The sequence below is a fragment of the Plasmodium yoelii genome (genome assembly GCF_900002385.2).
Source record: "Plasmodium yoelii strain 17X genome assembly, chromosome: 7".
Taxonomy (NCBI): domain Eukaryota; phylum Apicomplexa; class Aconoidasida; order Haemosporida; family Plasmodiidae; genus Plasmodium; species Plasmodium yoelii.
Window position 1 is genome coordinate 564,864 of NC_036179.2, and position 20,883 is coordinate 585,746.

General features: G+C 22.5%; 5 protein-coding genes across 5 annotated transcripts; 3 read left to right on the plus strand and 2 right to left on the minus strand.

The window, feature by feature from the left end:
* Positions 1-78: 78 nt before the first annotated feature.
* Positions 79-1,711, minus strand: PY17X_0710600 (conserved Plasmodium protein, unknown function; the record flags this gene model as incomplete). The annotated part of the gene is made up of 2 exons (XM_022955517.1): positions 79-259; positions 456-1,711. 2 exons carry the CDS (start codon positions 1,709-1,711, stop codon positions 79-81), a joined length of 1,437 nt encoding a protein of 478 aa, XP_022811786.1.
* Positions 1,712-3,688: 1,977 nt separating this feature from the next.
* On the minus strand, positions 3,689-5,422 carry PY17X_0710700 (uncharacterized protein; the record flags this gene model as incomplete). The annotated part of the gene is made up of 1 exon (XM_721641.1): positions 3,689-5,422. The coding sequence occupies one exon, from the start codon at positions 5,420-5,422 to the stop codon at positions 3,689-3,691; it is 1,734 nt and encodes a 577-aa protein (XP_726734.1).
* A 3,063-nt stretch (positions 5,423-8,485) lies between these two features.
* Positions 8,486-10,207, plus strand: PY17X_0710800 (uncharacterized protein; the record flags this gene model as incomplete). The annotated part of the gene is made up of 1 exon (XM_718548.1): positions 8,486-10,207. One exon carries the CDS (start codon positions 8,486-8,488, stop codon positions 10,205-10,207), a length of 1,722 nt encoding a protein of 573 aa, XP_723641.1.
* A 1,304-nt stretch (positions 10,208-11,511) lies between these two features.
* On the plus strand, positions 11,512-13,174 carry PY17X_0710900 (RNA-binding protein, putative; the record flags this gene model as incomplete). Its single annotated transcript, XM_022955518.1, has 4 exons — positions 11,512-12,220; positions 12,374-12,538; positions 12,779-12,860; positions 13,048-13,174. The coding sequence occupies 4 exons, from the start codon at positions 11,512-11,514 to the stop codon at positions 13,172-13,174; spliced, it is 1,083 nt and encodes a 360-aa protein (XP_022811787.1).
* Positions 13,175-14,679: 1,505 nt separating this feature from the next.
* On the plus strand, positions 14,680-20,673 carry PY17X_0711000 (Snf2-related CBP activator, putative; the record flags this gene model as incomplete). Its single annotated transcript, XM_022955519.1, has 5 exons — positions 14,680-14,828; positions 14,926-14,958; positions 15,053-15,128; positions 15,305-20,290; positions 20,440-20,673. 5 exons carry the CDS (start codon positions 14,680-14,682, stop codon positions 20,671-20,673), a joined length of 5,478 nt encoding a protein of 1,825 aa, XP_022811788.1.
* Positions 20,674-20,883: the final 210 nt, after the last annotated feature.

Sequence of the window (20,883 nt, forward strand, 5' to 3'; positions counted from 1 at the left end):
GTTTGGTCGTTGTGCATGCATGTTTTACACTATTCATTTTTTTTTATTATGAACAAAAAATATTATAGTATTAAAAAGCTAGCCAACTATAATTTTTTCCATGTTTATTTTGCTTTTTTCAGAAAAATTGTATATGCAATTTTTATTAGCATACGTTGATAAAATACTGTCTCGCTTTTCTTCTACAAACAAATCATCATATTCGTTTTTATTGCATAATTCTAGTAGCTTAAAACCGTCTCTCATGGCGAGAAAATGCCTAAAAAGTGCACACAATAAAAATTTTGAAAAAATATTAACATTCATACATTATCGCATACAAATTTGAAAAAAATATTAACATTCATACATTATTGCATACAAATTTGAAAAAAATATTAACATTCATACATTATTGCATACAAATTTGAAAAAAATATTAACATTGTCATAAAATAATGCAAAAATAACTGTACCTCCAGCAGACATAAGATCGAAGTGTGTCAGTATTTCTCATATAATAATCTTCATGGCTCTCCAAAATGTATAACGTTTTATCCTTTAATGAACCCAATGAAAAGGTAAAAGGGAAAACATGTATTTTCTTGGTAGGCTCAACAAATTTATCTTGAGTATTTAAATAGTCGGATAAATATTTATATTTATTTGTTTGATTATTTGTTTGTAGTTCTGAACTGTTTGGAACCAAAACAATAACAGATAAAAAATGTTTACTATCATTATTTAATATATTTAATATATCGGTATATGTAAAGGTTTGGAAATATAAACGAGTAACTAATGTGAGATAAAACATGTCATCTGATGATATGTTTATTTCATCATTTGATATATAATTTATATATTTATTAAAATTGTCTAAACATATATTTTTCATATTTCTACTTTGATCTATAAACATCCATGTGTTTATAAAATAAAATAAAATACTTATATTTAAAAAGGATGGTGATTTTAGAATAATATCATTTATATTATTATAATTATTCAATATTTCATTTTTTATACATATATTAAAATTATTATTTTTTTCCATAGGGTTTTCACATATACTATATACAGTATTTGACAACGATTTATAAATTAAAAAAAATAAATTTGTATTTATTACCTTTTCTTTATTATAATAATAATTACTAATTTTATAATAATCTTTTATATCCATAATATCTTCATATTTTATAATATAATCTTTATATTTATTCAAATATTTTTTTAAAATTGATATTAAATATAATGTGTAATAATACACTATTTGAGCTTTTATATCAATTCCACAAATTGTTAAAATTTTCATTATCTCTGTTTTTTCGTTAACCTTTTTTATATATTCAAAATCATTGTCTATATTTTCATTTTCACATTTTTTATATACATATTCTTCTATACTACTAGGATTATCAAAATTTAATAAATTTTCTTCATTTTTGATGACTAATATATTATCAATTTGTTTTTTATCTGTACCCCCATTCACATAATTATCCATTAATTTTTTTATTTTTTGTTCATGTTTTTTTCGATTTCTAGCGAAATTGTTATTCGATAAATAATAATTTATTATATCCTTTTCCACTTTATATATACTGTTCGATGAGGTGAAATGTCTTTTATCACATATTGATCTCCATTTATTCGAACTAAAATTAGGAACCTTACATACACTTTTTATAAAAATTGAACAACTATGTTTACCTCGACTTGCGTTCATAGAGATGAAGAGAAATAAAAAAAAAAAAAAAAAAAAAAAAAAAAAAATAAAAAATAAATTTTATTCTGACTTGATCATAAAAAAATAGGTAAACATTGATTATATGGGGAAAATGTGTGAAATAACAAACTGTTTAATTTTTAGCTCTTTCTACTATTATATCATGTTTATGTTTTCTACATAATAAAAATCACGTTAATTTTGTTGGATAGTTGTGAAAATTAAAAAATTATAAAACAATACATATATACAACATATCCACAATATGCGTAAGTTTGTATTTTTTAAAAAGGGAGGCTTATAAATAGTTAAGCCTAAATAACAATTTCATTTTATTTTTGTAAATTAGTTAAAAATATGTGCTTTATTATTATTATTATATTTTTTTAAGCAAATTGAATACCCGCAAAAATCATACCAACTATTTAATATATATTTTTTTTTCCAAAAGTGTTAAAACATTGTTACTCTCATATATGAAACAATTTTATCCCTATATACATATTTCCCCAATATTTGTAAATTCTTAATAAATATATGGATAAAATAACAAAAAAATAGCAAAAATATTGGAGTAAAAAAACGAAAGTATATAGAATAAATACAAACCCGTTATTTTGTAGTTCCATATATTTTATGTCAACTTTCGAAAAAACGATTTTTGTTCACCCAATTTTGTTAATAATGTTTTTCCAGAAAATAATCATATTACAATGGTCATATAAAAGTAGGAAAAAACATGTACATACTAGGTATTTGCTTGTATAGCCATTTATATTTATATAACTTTATTTTATTTAATGTGGCATTTTTAATGTGGCATTTTTAATGTGGCATTTTTAATATGGCATTATATAGTTGATATATTTTTTAACTTCCCATTTTAATAATAATAAATATCAATACTATATAAATGCGCATAAAATGTGTAGACTATATATATAATAACAGCTTAAATTTATTAAGGTATCAATATAAGGTTGTTTTGATTTTATATACAATAAATTAGAAATATATTATAAATAAATTAGAAATATATTATAAATAAATTAGAAATATATTATAAATAAATTATAAATAAATTATAAATATATTATAAATAAATTATAAATATATTATAAATATATTATAAAAATATTATAAAAATATTATAAATAAAAGATATACGCAAATTGTATATGCAAAGTTTAGTCAAAATAAAAATAATATGTATGTATATGCATATACATATAATATATATGCCAACGAAATGAATAGGGGGTATACAAAAAAAAGGGAAATATGGATAAAAAAAATCATAAAAACGTAAAACATAAAACATAAAACATGCTAAAATTAATAAAATTATAAAGGTATAAATGAGCAAAATTAATAAAGGTATAAATGAGCAAAATTATTCTCTTGACGGTTTATCGTTATGATGGTGTTACTGCCTCTTCGTTTGTGGTTAAATATTTAAATACTATAAATACACAATTCACTTTTAATTTTTTCAAAATATATACTTCCATACAGATAAAATTTATATGTATTTATTATGTCAAAATATTATATATATGAAAGTAAATTTTTTTTTTTTTTTTTTCAATAAATCTATACACTTGTATTTGCACACACAATTCTTCCCCAATACATATATAGAGAATATATATTAATTTTGTATGTGGTTATTTTATGTAGCAAAATAAAATAAAACAAAAAAAACTTTTAATGTATAATTTCTGTCTTATTTATTTTTTGTTTGTGTGCATACATTCTATAATATATATATATACATGCCTATAATATATACGTGCATATAATGCACACATAAAACTATAAGCATTTTATATTTTTTTCCAAAATGGATAGGGGATTATTATAATCAAAAAGTGGTTCAAACTATGATTTTCAATAATTTATAGGGTATCAAAATTTATGTGCAATTTTACAAAAAAAAAATATTCTGTACATATACATGTACGAAATGGGAAACGGTTAAATTTTTCTGGACATTTTATCCTTATAAACATATACGGAATTAATTATGTCAGTAAATATTGAATTTAAATTATTTCGCATATTATAATAACTAAATATATCTGAATTTTTAATATTATATTCATCAGTAATTTTATATAAGCCTTTTTTCCCACTATTCATATTATATATATATTCTTCTTCATCAGAATATTTTTCAAATAACAATGTTTGAACTTTTGGATTAAATCTTATATGTTTTTTATTTTTATTTTTTAAATTTGATGTATTTTTTTTTAAGATTGATTTTAACATTACATTATTTTTTTTTATTTCTTTTTCCATATTAACATTTTCTTTATTATCATTTTGGAAATCCAAATTTTGAACAAAATATTTTTTCGATTTTTGTGATTTTTTTTCACTATCAGTATTAAAAATATTACCAAAAATATTTGAAGAGAATAAATTATAGCTTTCTAATTTATTACTATTATTTTTGCGCATGCAATTAAGTTCTTCATATGTTTTTTCGAAATTATTTATCTTTTCTACAACTAACCCATCATTCTGTTTTTCTTTACAAAGAGAATTATCTTCCGCATTGCCACTACTATTGCCACCGTCACCGCCACTACTATTTCCATTAGTGGTAGTAGCAGGCCTGCTCAGCTGCTTAATTAGTTTGTCAATCATAATATATTTTTTATAATTATTCAAAAGGTCTAACATAAAAGTAATAAATTTTAAATGCTTGAATTTTATTAAATGTTTTTGAAAATATCTCTCTTTATTAAGCTTATAAGATTTTATATGATTGCTACCATACTTTCCTTTATTGCTTTTTTCTTCGCCATCCATTTCGTTACTCATTTTGCTATCACTGTTTGATTTTATTTCTCCAAAAGTGGATATACCATTTTTCGATTCTTGTGTTTCATTTTCATTTTCTTTTTCATTTTCATTTTCATTTTCCTTCTCCTTTTCCTTCTCCTTTTCCTTCCCTTTGTTAAGCGTTTTTTTTAGCAAACTGTTATTTTTCCGAAAAAAAAAATTAAATAATTTTCGGCTAAATTTTGTATTAATACGATTTAACAAATTTGAACGATCAGCTTGGCTATTTGCTACATCGTACAATGTATCACAGCTTGAAAAAAAAATTTCATTTTCTTCATCATCGCCATTATCATTGCCATTACCATCATCATCATCACCACCATTTGATTTATTTGCATATCCCGATTTCATATAAATCGAATTATCATGGTTTATTTCATTTTGGCCACTCTCATTCTGAACAACATCATTTTTGTTTGTTAAGCAGAGATTCGTGTTTTTATCATAATTTACTAAATTATCACAAAATAAAAAATATCTATAAAAATCTATTTGGTTTTGATTCAAATATTTATTAATAATTTCAGATTCTAGATTATTTTGAAAAAAAATATCTTGAACATATTGTTTATTAGCATAACCTTTAATATAATTTATTTCATTTTTATTATCTTTTAACAAAATATAATTAAATAACTTATTTATTGTATTTGTGATATATAAATAAAATAATAAAAACAATCGACGAAAAAATGCTACAATTGTAATTACAATTAAAAATCCATAATATACTTTTATATATGTAAATAATTTTTTAGGCATATCCCCTAAATTTATTGTAAAGCTTTTTAAATAAACAATCAGCATTAAATATAATAATATTGTAATATGTGTTTGTATTATTTTATCTTCCATTTTGTATCATTTTTTTTTAAGCATATATATATATATATTATGATAATACTTTCCTTATAACACTGCAAATGCTAATTATCCTTGACATTTCATAACATCTCTGACTTAATAAATAGCGCTATTAAATTTGTATATTTTTTTGTAATTTTGTAATTTTGCAATTTTGCAGTTTTGCAGTTTTGATTTGCTTTCTGGTTAAGCTCAAATGATAGGTAGATGTTATGCTTTCATTCGGAATAAGCAAATTATTATATTATCTGTACATGTAAAATATGACTGTGCCTCTATATCTACAATAATTTAAGAACCTATGCATTGGGATGGATATATAGAAAACACATAAAATTAGAGAAAGCAATTATATGTACTTATCAAAATGGCATACTTGATAAAAACGAGGGAAAAAAAAGAGGAAAAAAAAACGAAGAAAAAACGAAGAAAAAAACGAAGAAAAAAAGAGCATGCTATTTTCTCTGATACTTTAAGATTATATAAAAGCAGAAAATACAAACTTATTTATGTAGTCACGTATAAATAAATTCAAAAGATTTAATTTTAATTCAATATATATATAATATATATTTGCTACATTTTTTTTTTTTTTTTTTTTTTTTCCTCATATATATTTATTTTTCATATAAAAGGGAATAACACAAAGGAAAAAAAAATTAAAGAAACATTTGATACCCATCATAACATAATTACATATAAAAAAAAATAAAATAAATAATTATATAATAAATGAAAATAAAAAAAAAGTCAAAAATAATGTATAAATATATTTTTAAAATAAATACCGAGGAAAAAAAATATATTGCGGAATTATAAATAGGAATACCAATAAACAAAATTTTTATTTTTAAATGCGCATAATATTATTATAATATTACATTATATAATATTACATTTTAACTCGCAAAAATTTGGCGATTATTATGTTAACATTTATTTCATGGCATTCCATTTTGTCATTCCTCTCTGTTATTTTATTTTGTTATTTCATTCTGTTATTTTATTTTGTTATTTCATTCTGTTTTTTATTTATATTTATTTGTTTGTTTGTTTTTTCTTTTTTTTTTTGCTTTTTTATTTTCATGTTCAAATGCAACATAGTAGTGAATTTTTATAAATTTCATGTAATCATATTATTATTGTGGAATTTGTGTTATATAATTTTTACACTAGTAATAAATATACTATTCAATATTTCAAGGAAAACAGTCTTTATATAAATAAATAAAAACAAACAATAATTATGCATTTTTATATAATCGAATTTATAATTAACACACTTTTTTTTTTTTCCCAAGCCAATTATATTATATATAAATATGTATGCAAAATGTATGTGCACAAAATAGCATCATCTTTGTTATTCGAACATTTTTTTTAAAAAAAATATAATTAATTGTTCTTTTTGTAAACAATATATTATTATATATATCAACAGAATATTTAATAAATATAAAAGTATTTATTTTTTTCAAAAAAAAATTGACTTATCATTTTTTTATTTCTAATAATTTAAAAAAAAAAAAAAAAAAAAAAAAAAAACTTATTCATTTTAAACCCAAATTAAATGCAGTTATAGGAGTAGCATTCTTATAAAAATAAAAATATGGCACAATGATAGTATATATGTAAAATTATTTTTAATTCGAAAAAAAATACAAAATATCAATGTAATACAAATTTTCCGATATATACTTATATATTATAAATGGTTCTCTGAAAAAAAGTTCACTCCTTTACAACCACATATATATATGACATGCATTGTTACACTGTCTATTAAAAAGTGGGGAAATTGAGAAAAGGGGAAAAATTGAGAAAAGGGGAAAAATTGAAAAAAATGACTAACTGCGCTGGGCAAGCAAAATTGGTCTGTGAAATTTGCTACGTCTGAAATTTGCTATGCCTGTGAAATCCGCGCTAGTTTGGGTGTTTAAAACGGATTTATTAAAATTGGTGATTTTTTTTTAAAGCAATAATTTATTTTTACCCAACATACAATGTAATAAGTATGGGAATGAACATTGGGACATTTTATTTGCTTAAATATTCACAAAAAATGAAAAAAAAAAAAAAAAAAAAAATGAAAAAAAAAACAAAATGGCCATATATATGTCATATTTATCGAATTAACTAGCTTAAAAAATGCAAAGCAAATTTGAATGCATATATGTTACATACCTTTTATATACAATATAATAGGAACCTTATTATTTACTATAATTAGGATTTTTTCATAAAAATAAATAAAAAATTTTATCAACTATATATAGCTTAGTTTATTGGCATTATCATTTGATATGCTTTCATAATAAATCTATGTACATATCTGTGTGTGTTATTAAATTGTTTTGCAATTTTGTACCATTCCATATATATACTCGAATTGGCTACATTTTTAAACAGTAATTAGTTTTATTCAATTTCGTAAGTCGTTTCCTATAGTTTATCATATTATTACCGTTATATCATAACTAGATTTGTTTTGGAATTTTACTATATTTGTTTTGGAATTTTAATTTTTTTTTTTTCACTAATTACCATAGTTATGATATATTCGTGTCAAAATTGTGAAGAATTAAACAAAACGCGTATTGTGTATAATTAGCATAAGGCAAGGCTCGTGATTTTTTTTTTCATTTTTTTCTATTTTTCATATCTTTCATTTTTTTTCTATTTTTTTTTCATTTTTTCTATTTTTCATATCTTTCATTTTTTTTCTATTTTTTTTTCTATTTTTCATTTTTTATCTCCTACATTGTATAGAGTTCAGTTTGCATACTTTGATATATATAACAATATAACATAATTTACAAACACAATATTATGTAATATCAAATTTATATCTTCAATTTAAAGGATAATACAAATAATTGTATATATGCATTTTCCATAGTTTTAGCATAAGTTTATTTCTCCCTTTATTCGAAAATGTCCCTGCATATATATAACATTGGAAATTTTGAAAGCTCACAAATTGGAAGTACATAAAAAAAAAAAAAAAAAAAAAAAAAATAAAAATTTGTTTTTTTTAAAATTAAAGAGTATAAAATGGCACTAAAATTTGTTATCCATGACCCTAAAGTAACAGTACTTCATACTCCCAATAATTTTTTCGAAACCTTAAAAAAAATATTTAATAGTTCAAAGGAAAGAATAATGATTAGTTCTTTATATATAGGAACAGGGGAACTTGAAAAGGAACTAATAAATAATATAATAAATAATAAAAATATAAAAAATATAAAAATAGATATATTATTAGATAAACAAAGAGGAACAAGACCAGAAGGAAAACTTAATGAAACATCTGTAGACATATTATCAAAATTATTTAAATATGGAAATAATATAAATATAAATTTATTTCATAACCCATTATTAGGTGCTATGCTATATAATATATTACCATATAGAGTGAATGAAACAATAGGTGTTATGCATATGAAAATATATATTGGTGATGATATGGTTATAATATCTGGAGCAAATATTAGTGATAGTTATTTAACAAATCGAAAAGATAGACATTTTGTAATCGAAAATAAATTCTTAGCAAATTCAATATATAAAATTGTTAATTGTGTGCAAGAAATGTCATTCTCTTTAAATAGAAATTTAACTATTGATTGGAAAAGTGATTTAATAAACCCTTTGATAGAATCTTATTTATTTAGAGAACAATTTTATAGAAGAATTAAATTTATTTTAAGAGAAATCCAAAAAGATATCTTAGATTATAATATTAATAATTTTGGTAACGATTTATTTATTCACTATAATGAACATACACATGATAATAATATTTCTGAAAATGGTGACAAAAAAAATGATAACTTTTTTTACCCTTTATATGAAAAAAAAAATATATTAACAATTGAACTAGGTTTGCAATGTCCATTTTCAATTCCACCAATTTATGATGAAACTGATATGCTTGAAGATTTGCTAAAAAATGTTGAAAAATATGATCAAAATTTAATCGTTGCATCGGCATATTTAAATTTTACTACACCCTTTTTGAAATTACTTCAACGTATTTATGATAATTTATTTTTAAAAAATGGGAAAATTAATTTTATTACAGCTGCACCATCATCTAATAGCTTTTATAAATCAAAAGGAATAAGTTATTATGCACCTCTTGCTTATAGTATTATTGCGGATACATGTATTGAATTTGTGACATCAAATTTTATTAATTTATTTAAAAATGTAAAAAAAACACCTAATTTAAAACAAAAATTAAATAATGCAACAAATATATATATGGAATATCATAAACCAGAATGGACATTTCATTCAAAGGGAATGTGGATAATTGATCATTTGGAAAATAACAAAAATGATCAAATACATGTATGTTCAGAAAAATGTGAACAAAATATTAACAAATTAGAAAATAAATGTTACAATTTGGAAAATTGCCTGAACATGTCAGAATTTTGTGAATATAAAAAAAGTGTGTATAAAAAAATTTTAAATGATGAAAATGATAATAATGATGATATAAACAAATTATTAGAAACCCCTGAATATATGCCATGGGGAACAGTCATAGGAAGTTCAAATTATGGTCATAGAGCTTCATATAGAGATTTAGAAATGGGATTTATAATTAAAACAAATGATCCATATTTAAAAAAACAATTTCAAGAAGAATTAAATAATATTTACAAGTCATCAAAATATGTAAATATGATTGAACTTAAATTAAGATATTCACATTGGCTAAGATATATAGTCAATTTTTTTTTTAAATGGATCTTATAAAACCACATTTTTGTGTATATATCATCCCGAAATTTTTCATATTTATGTACATAGCTATATAATATATACATTTTTTATTATTGCATATACATGCAAATTTGCGCGCTATATACACATAAAATTTCTTTGGATCAAAAGTTCTGTATATAGTATTTATGCGTTACTTTTTACAGGAATAGAAAATATCCATAATATGCATTTTACATATTTCTATTTTATCGCTAATTTTATTGCTAATTTTATCGCTAATTTTATCGCTAATTTTATCGTTGGTTTTATCGCTAATTTTATCGTTAGTTTTATCGCTAATTTTATCGTTAGTTTTATCGTTAGTTTTATCCTTGATTTTTTTTTTTTAAGTATTCATTACATTTTTATTATCATACCTTTTAATATTATTCCAATTTTTATTTTGCAATGCCCATAAAATTAATTAAGAAACAATTACAATGTTATTCGTTTAATTTTGTTTATCCATATATAATTAAATATGTGTTTTATAGATTTAAATTGCACTAAAAAAAAAATACGTAATACTGTATGAACATGCATGTAATACTATCATAGGTATCTCTTTAAAAAAATTGTTTTATCATTTTAATTAATGAGAAAATAATAACATCATTGTATCTATATTTTTTTGCTACCCATATGTAGAGCATTCTGCAATCACTATTTATTTTTTAGTATTTTTTTTGTTTTTCCACTGTGTTTTATTTCTATATATTTTTTTTGTAGCTATATATTAAATATAGAAATGGTTAATATTATCGCGCATTAATACATGTACATAAATAAATCAAAATACAAACATGAATTTAAACTAATCAGATAAATAACCCAAATTTATAATTGTGAAATTGTATAAATAATAAATGAAGGAAATATGTATTTGAATTTATACTTAATGTGTATTATTGTCCAAATTAGTTCATAATAATTAAAATAAAATCACATTAATATCAATACATGTGATATAAATATGGTTAAAAAAAAAATAAAAAAATCGAACTTATATTTTAGTTATTTCTGCATGTTTGAAAATCAAAGTAGTATCAAATTAAATACAAACAAATTCCTTTAGAATATATCAAAAGGTGTAATAATATATATGTATATCTTTTCAATAATCTAATAAAGAGTATCATCAAGTTATGCATTTATAATTGAAGCTGTATATATATATAAGGAATGGTAACATATGCACACATAATAGAGATAATTGTTTTACAAAAAAATGGGAAAATACTATGAAAAAATAAGATCATTTTTTAAAATTTAACGAGTTCAATTTGAATCAAACTATGATATTTGTTTATCTTGTATTATTACTCAAATCACTTATAATCATAAATGCTTCTAAAATTTCCAATTATAATAATATAAATAAAAGGAATATATTTTTTATGTATAGTAATATTAATAAAAATAGATATAGTAAAATAAAAATTGCTCATGATATATTTTTAAAAAAAAATCGATATTTTGAAAATGATCTACCACACACTAAAATATTATTAGTTAATTTATTAGACAAAGACCAAAATGAAATGTTTGATTTTTCAAATAATAATATAAAGGAAACTAGTACTAATGAAGAGAAGCGAAAAAAAAAAAAAAAAAAAAAAAACATTGATAACATTGATAACAAAAATAATAGTAATTATAATGAAGAGAAAAATTCTATAAAAACCACGTTAGCGAAAACCAAAAAGTTTTGTAACTATTTAACTAATAAATTAGGTCGATTAAATAAAAAATTACGAGAAATAAAAAAATTAGAAGCTATTTTTTATGCAAATCCTAATATATTAACAGAAACTCAGCAAGTTAAATTAAGCAAAAAAAAACATATAAAAAATGAAATCGTTTTAATTAATAGATATAGAAAAAAATACTTTTCATATAAAAGAAATTTAATGAAAAATATAGATGATTTATCACCTTTTTTTTATTCTAAAAAAAAAAAACAAAAAAAACAATTATGTACAAGTCAGGAATTTGCGGAAATTTGTAAGGAAAAAAAAAAAAAAACGCACACATACATCTAAAATATATGACTTGTTCATAAATAAATTTAACATATTTGTCAATTGTATTTAAATGCTTTATATACAAATAAAATTTGAGACTATACATGAATTTTTACTTTATTTTTTTTTTAAGTGAAATCGGAAAATCCCAAGGAAGCAGTGCAAAACATAAAAAATATAGACATAAATAAAATTCCAAAAAATGTAACCGATTATTTGATATTTAACAAAATTGGAACAAGAGAAGATATTAAAATTTTATTTGGTCTTAAAGCTATAAAAATAAATGGAAATACAAGTACTAGAAAAGTCAAATTTACATATGTGAAAACAATTGTTTAATAGTTCTATTTATTTATACATTCGCTTGTTCTATTTATTTATACATTCGCTTGTTCTATTTATTTATACATTCGCTTGTTCTATTTATTTATATATTCGCTTGTTCTATACATAAAAAAAAAAAATACACACAATATAATTTAAATGATTATTTTATAAAAATAAATAAAATAATAATATATATTTTTTTATTCAGTTGATGATGAAAATTATATACTAAACGTTAAGGAGGATGAAGTAAAAGTTTTTGATCAAATTGTTAGGATCCATGAGGATCAGTAATGATAGATAAAAATTATGAAAAATAATACACATGAATTTATATTATAATTCTTAAATAGTTACATAATATATATGTTATATTTATTCATATAGTTGTATAACCAATATATGTAACAATATTACATATGTATGTACGTATGCATGTTGTACATCACATAATGGGTCGTTTACCTTTTTTTACAGCTATGTTGTCAGAAAAAGATTTACAAAAAATCAGAAACAAATTTTAGAACAAAAAAAAAATGAAAAAATGGCAGATATAAGGAAAGAAGTTAAGGGTGTGGAACAATTTTTCAACATCAAAAAATAGTACATATATATGGAGAAAGTCTGCTATAATATACTGCTCCACATATTATAGCTATCTATCTCATTTTTTTTTTTTCAAACATAGGACGCGTTTTTATGTATTGTTCATATATTTGTAGTGACATTTAAAAAAAAATGTGCATATGCTTTTCGTTTTTTTATGAACATGAAATAATATTTTTTTATAACTCACTAAAATATTCTAAAAAAAATAAAAATAAATTTTTTATTTGTTAAATGGTAGTATTTTTTTAGATTTTAAAAAAAGATATAATAATAATAATAATAAAAATAATAATGACAAAAATAATTAAAGTAATATCGGCCATATAAAAATAGTTAGGTGTATATTTCGCCTGCCTCTAAACTAATATTTGATCTTAATATATTTTGTTTACTAAATAAGCGTAACAGATATACAATTTCTCGTTCGGTTTTCCATTTCAATCGACAATCATACATAAAGATTTGTTTATATGTATATATTTTTTTTATAAAATTCACTTGTTCATATATTTTTTTTTTTCATTTTTTTAATAATCCATATGCATAGCAAATAAAATATATACATCCTCTACCTATATATGGCATAGCATAATATGCATATATTTTATTATTTCATCTTTTCCTACTTATGAAATTTTAGAAAAAATATATTATATACACATTATTTTATTTTATTTTATTACATCAATTTGTGGTATTATATATTTTTTTATTGTTTTTTCGTGAATAAAAGTATCCTATGATTTAATTTTCTTTTTACTGTTTTTTCATTTTGAATATTATAAGTTTCTTAATATTAACAGTTCATATTAAAAAAAAGTATATGTTTGCCTTTTTTTTTTTTTTTTACTGTGTTTTCGTTATAATGAATACTGAGTTTGTAATAAAAAAAGTTCACAATTTAAAAATATGAGAAAATATAAAAAAAAAATTTACTAATTCAAATGTTTAGATTTCTATTAGCTTTGTGAAGTCTTATAAGAACATAGTTATATTTGCTCAAAATAAGTAAGCAGATTTCTACATACATATCTATATATTGCATGGTTAGTCAAATTAGTTGTGCCAACAAAAGTATACACTCCTTCAGTTTGACAATATAATACCAGTTCAATTTTTTTCTTATTTCTGTTCATATATATACATATTTCTGTTCATATAATACATATTTCTGTTCATATAATACATATTTCTGTTCATATAATACATATTTCTGTTCATATATATACATATTTCCGTTCATATATTATACTTATTTCTTTGTATGATCTCAAAATGACGTAACAACTTTCAGCTATTTTGATATGTTGATATGTTGATATGTTGATATGTTGATATGTTGATATGTTGATATGTTGATATGTTGATATGTTGATATGTTGATATGTTGATATATTGATATGTTGATATTTTGAGATTTTTTTTCTTTTTTCTTAGAATAATAGAATTATTTTGAAAAGGCCAAAATGAACTATCCAAGTTTTATATTTCTGGAAAAAAATGAATCACACGTCTTTCGATAATATATTACAGATCAAAACTTTCAAGTTAGGAATTGAGGATATCCAGAATATAGGATCTTCATATTTTGGGGAAAATAATAAAAAAATTGATCGTTATAATGAAGAAATAAATTTGCTTAAACAACAGTAATAATTATAAAAATCGTAAAAAAAATTTAAAAGTCTAAACTCATATATTTTTCATTCTTTATTACATTCTATTTTTTTATCACTTTTTTCATAGGCTTAGCGACCTAAATGAGAAGATGGGGAAAAGGTAATTCAGAAAATGTGCATACATACTTACAAGTTTATTATGACATATTTTATTCCCATTTTCATAATTGTTACATTTTTTTATATCATTGCAGTGGTGTTATACATAAAGTCCTTGAACCAGTTAGTGCCCCCAAAATAACCTTTTGGTATTATGAATTAAAAGAAATGGTAATACATTGAAAAAAAAAAAAAAAAAAACTAAGATAGATATACATGATGTTTTGATCAACTTCTTAATTTTCACGATTTGATCAACTTCTTAATTTTCACGATTTGATCAACTTCTTAATTTTCACGATTTGATCAACTTCTTAATTTTCACGATTTGATCTTTTTCAAAACAGAAAGAATTCCAAGATCTTGTTATGTATGAAATAAAAAAAAAAAAAAAACATTTCAAAACCTTAAGCAATAGTTGTATGAAATATCTGTCTAATAAAGAAAAAATAAAATTAAAAAAACAAGAAGAAGAAGAAAAAAAATTAAAAATACATTCAAAGAATATATCATCTTATATGGATGTTTTTTGGAAAAAAATTGAAAAATTAGTTTGGGAAGAGAAAAAAAGAGAATTACAAAAAACATTAAATAAAAATAAAGAAATGCGATTTAAAAAATTTGTAAAAGGAGCTATTAAAAAAATTAAAAATGCTAGACATAATGCACATGAATTGTTTGAAAATAATATGAACTATCTTCCTTGTTCAAATAACAATAGTGAAAATAATGCGAATAGCAATAATGAAAATGAAGAAAATGAGGAAAACGAAGAAAATGACGAAAATGAAGAGAACGAAGAAAATGAAGAGAACGAAGAAAATGAAGAGAATGAAGAAAATGAAGAGAATGAAGAAAATGAAGAGAATGAAGAAAATGAAGAAGATCCCGAATGTGCAAGTAATAACACTGATAACGACACCAAAAATAATATTAATGCACCTCCAAATCGACCTATTGATAGTGCTCCGAAAAATGATAATAAATTATCCTCATCTAAACCTAACCATAGTAATGAAGACAAAGAACTTGGTGAAGAAGACTTGACAGATCAAGAAGACGAAGATATTTTATTAGATGAAGAAATGGAATCTATGGACGAATCAGAAGAAAAGGAAGTAAATTTGTTAGATGATGAAGCTAATGTTCCAATTGAAGAATTGCTCAAAAAAATTTATGGTTTTAAAAGTGGTGAAGAATATATAAATTTGATGCAAAATGAAGAAGAAGATGAAGGTACCGACACAGATGTTGACGATCAAGTCTCCACACAAAATGATTCAACTAACCCAACTCAAAACTCCAAAAAACGAAAACTTTCAGATGCAGGCGAAAGTGACAGAGAACTTAAAACTGCAAAGGTGGACGAGGCAGATGCGGGAAAAGTGGAAGAAGCAAAGGTTGAAAAAGTGGACGAGGCGGAGGTTGCAAAAGCGAACGAAGCGGAGGTTGCAAAAGTGGACGAAATATTAGAGTGCAATATGGATGAAAAACATTTAACAAAAATTCCACCATTTATAAAAGCAACACTACGTGATTATCAGCATGCTGGATTACATTGGTTATTATATTTGTATAAAAATAATATAAATGGAATATTAGCAGATGAGATGGGATTGGGAAAAACACTTCAATGTATTTCTTTGTTAGGATATCTTGCATATTATTTAAATATATGGGGACCTCATTTAATAATAGTTCCTACATCTATATTAATAAATTGGGAAATCGAATTAAAGCGTTTTTGTCCATGCTTTAAAATATTATCATATTATGGTAATCAAAATGAAAGATATAAAAAAAGAATCGGATGGTTTAATAATGATTCATTTCATATTTGTATATCTAGTTATTCAACAATAGTAAAAGATCATATAATCTTTAAAAGAAAAAATTGGAAATATATTATATTAGATGAAGCTCATAATATAAAAAACTTTAATACAAAAAGATGGAATATAATATTAAGTTTAAAAAGAGATAATTGTTTATTAATTACTGGAACACCATTACAAAATAGTTTAGAAGAGCTTTGGTCATTATTACATTTTTTGATGCCAAACATTTTTACTTCTCATTTAGATTTTAAAGAGTGGTTTTCTGATCCTTTAAATTTAGCTATTCAGAAAAGTAAAATTTATGATTCAAAAGAATTAATAGATAGATTACATACTGTAATTAGACCATATATTTTAAGAAGATTAAAAAAAAATGTTGAAAAAGAAATGCCAAATAAATATGAACACATAATTAAATGTAAATTAACTAGAAGACAAAAAATATTATATGATGAATTTATTAACAATAAAAAAGTCCAAAATACTTTAACTAGTGGAAATTATATGGGCTTAATGAACATTTTAATTCAATTAAGAAAAGTATGTAATCATTGTGATTTATTTACAAATAAATATATCCAAACTCCATATTATTATATTTTACCTATTCAATATAATATACCTAAATTTTGTTTGCTTTTTGAAAATAATTATTATAAAGATTTTTATCTTATTTTGTTTTTACATAATGAGTTTGTTTCATTAGGGGGTATTGCCAAAGATGTGCGCCCCAAACAAAAACAGAATCACATCTACACAGATTCTAACATTCAGATGCATACAAAAAATAATGATTTAACAATTTTAGATTCTCAACAATTCAAAAAAAATATGACCAATATAGAAACTTTAAATGAAATAAATCAAACAAAAGAATTTACTAATAAATGTTTAATTGAAGAAATAAATTCAGAAGGTTCATTTAATTTAATAAATAAGTTTGATAAAAATTTGAATTATATTTCAACAGATTCAAGAGATACGAATTATGCTCAAAATAAAATATCTTTTTTTAATAATGAAAATGAAAAAATGGAAGAACAAAATAGTTTTAAATCATCTACATGGTTTAAAGAAGTAAATAAAATAAAAGATAATGAACATTTTGATTATTTAAATTATTATAAAAATATTTTAACTAATTTAAATAAAAATAAAGAAATAAAAAGGGATAGTCAAATAATAACTAATAATGAAAATGATAATGGGAAACAATATCTTCGATCCAATTCAATGCAGATGTGGAATACATATCCTATAAAATATGAAACCATGCAAGATGAAAGCATGCAAGATGAAAACATGCAAGATGAAACAATGCAAGATTTATGCACTTATGTAAATAATGAAATATACAAAGAAAATATTCCTAAAGATCTTCTAACTTATTCAAATGAATTTGTTAACGAATTAAACAATAACTATGATATTTTATCTATATATATAGATCCACAAAATAAATATAAAACTTATGATGAATATTTATATGCTATGGAATATGATACTACTTTATATAATACAACACTTCAAAATGATAATTTACGAGGAAATAAACAAATAATTTCTAATTATAGAGGCTCAAGTAATAGAGGCCGCCCTCCTAGGGGTAGTCATGTAGGTCGTCCATCTCGGGGCGGTCATGCAGGTCGTCCATCTCGGGGCGGTCATGCAGGTCGTCCATCTCGGGGCAGTCACGTAGGTCGCCCATCTCGGGGCAGTCATGTTGGCTCTTCTTTTCGAGGAGACATTGGAAATCAAAGCTCACGCACTAGTATCAATGAGACGGCTGAACAATCTAATGCCAATAACAATAATGATAGTAGTGGTCATAACAATAAAAATAATGATAGTAGTAGCCATAACAATAGTAGTGGCCATAACAATAATAATGTGCAGAACGAAGATAACGACACAATTGTTCGGTCTGTAGAGACAGGGAACTTTTTGAAAAAAAAATATTTATACAGATATAATATGAAAGTATTAAATAGAGAAATGCAATATAAAAACTTTTTTACTGATGAAACAAATCAGAGTTATTTAAATTCGTTAGAACATAATTTATGGATAAGAAAAAAGAAAGAAGAAGAAATAAATAAAATGAAAATTGAAAAAGAGAAAAAAAAACAATTAATATCAAATTATCATTTTATTAAAAATAGTAGAATACCAATATTTGGATCAAATCTATTACATCTATTAAAAACTGAATTTTTAAAAGATCAAAATATTGTATACAATCATGCTAATAACATAATCATAAATAATACATCTATGAAAGAAGTATATTCAGAAGATATACCTTCGAGAAATTATTATAATTATATGGATACAAATATTAAAAAGGAAAATAATGATGACACTATTGAAAATATTATGAATTATAATATAAATAGATGTAAATCGAATGAATGTGCTTCTATAGTATTAGAACGACTTTTTCCAACAATGGAATATTTTCTAAAACTATATGAGAAACTAATACAAAATTTTATAGTCATAAATAGCCCATCTGTTATTTGTAGCTCTCCAAATATTTTGATAAATAGCAATTCAAAACGTGATGATGATGATGATGATAATGATAATGATAAGGAAATATGTAAAGTACAAAATTATAGTCATATTAGCAAAATAGAAGATCTTATAAAAAAAATTAAAAAAGCTACAAGAGTGTATCATAACGCATTTCTAAAACAATCCATTATTTTTCCTTTGAATAAAGATATATCACTAGGAAGTGGGAAATTATTTGCTTTAGAAAAATTATTGAGTAAATGTAAAAAAGAAGGAAACAAATGTTTATTATTTACACAATTTATTAAAATGTTAGATATTTTAGAAATATTTTTAAATCATTTAAATTATTCTTTTATTCGACTTGATGGTTCAACTAAAGTAGAACAACGTCAAAAAATTGTAACCAAATTTAATAATGATAAATCTTATTTTATATTTATTTCCTCGACCCGTAGTGGTAGTATTGGCATTAATTTGACGGCAGCTAATGTCGTTATTTTTTATGATACAGATTGGAACCCATCAATTGATAAGCAAGCAATGGATAGATGTCACAGAATAGGGCAAACTAAAGATGTTCATGTTTTTCGATTTGTTTGTGAATATACTGTAGAAGAAAATATATGGAAAAAACAATTACAAAAAAGAAAGTTAGATAATATTTGTATAAATATGGGAAATTTTAATAGTCAAAATAATCGTAATAATAATACAAGTCTTCAGGATCATAATGAAATGAACAAAGATTGGTTTTCAAATGTTGATACAATTAAAGAAATATTTATTAACAAACAAAATAATGATGATGATGATGATATTTATCAGGATAGATTATTGCATGAACAATTAGAGAATCCAGAAAAAACTAATGTTCGTTTTGAAAAAACATTGGAACATATTGAAGACAAAGATGATATAAATGCTTTACACGTTACAAAAAGAGAAAGACAGCATGAGTTATCTCAAGATATGCATGTATGTTTTTATTTATTCACAAAATTTTTTTTTTTTTTTTTTTTTTTTTTTTTTTGCTTACATGTACATACGATATTCTATTGTAACTCCCATTTATTGCACACATTTTTTTTTATACAAATTTTATTTATACTTTCCCCATTTTTCAGGAATTTGCAAACAAAAACGATTTCCAAGAAGCATATACTTTAACTTCCTATTGTTTTAATTTTTTAAATGAGAATTTAACAGATAGCTTGAAACAACAAATTGACGAAATGAAAATGAGAATTGAGATTGAAATGATGAATGCTAAGGAAGACGAGAACAATTCGCTTGACAATTTGTCTAACCCAAGTGACGAGTTGGAAAATTATGAACAAGTCAGAAACGAGCCAACGTAGCCATAAAACTGGTCATACAAAATAGCCATAAAAAATAGCCATAAAAAATAGCCATAAAATTGGTCATAAAATTGGGCATACAAAATAGCTATAAAAGTCAGGTATTATCACAATATTTGAAATAATTAAAAAGGAAAAAAAATATATTGCTTTGCAATAAAAATTAGCATCCAAAGTTTTTTAATATTACCATAACGTTAATAGGTTAAT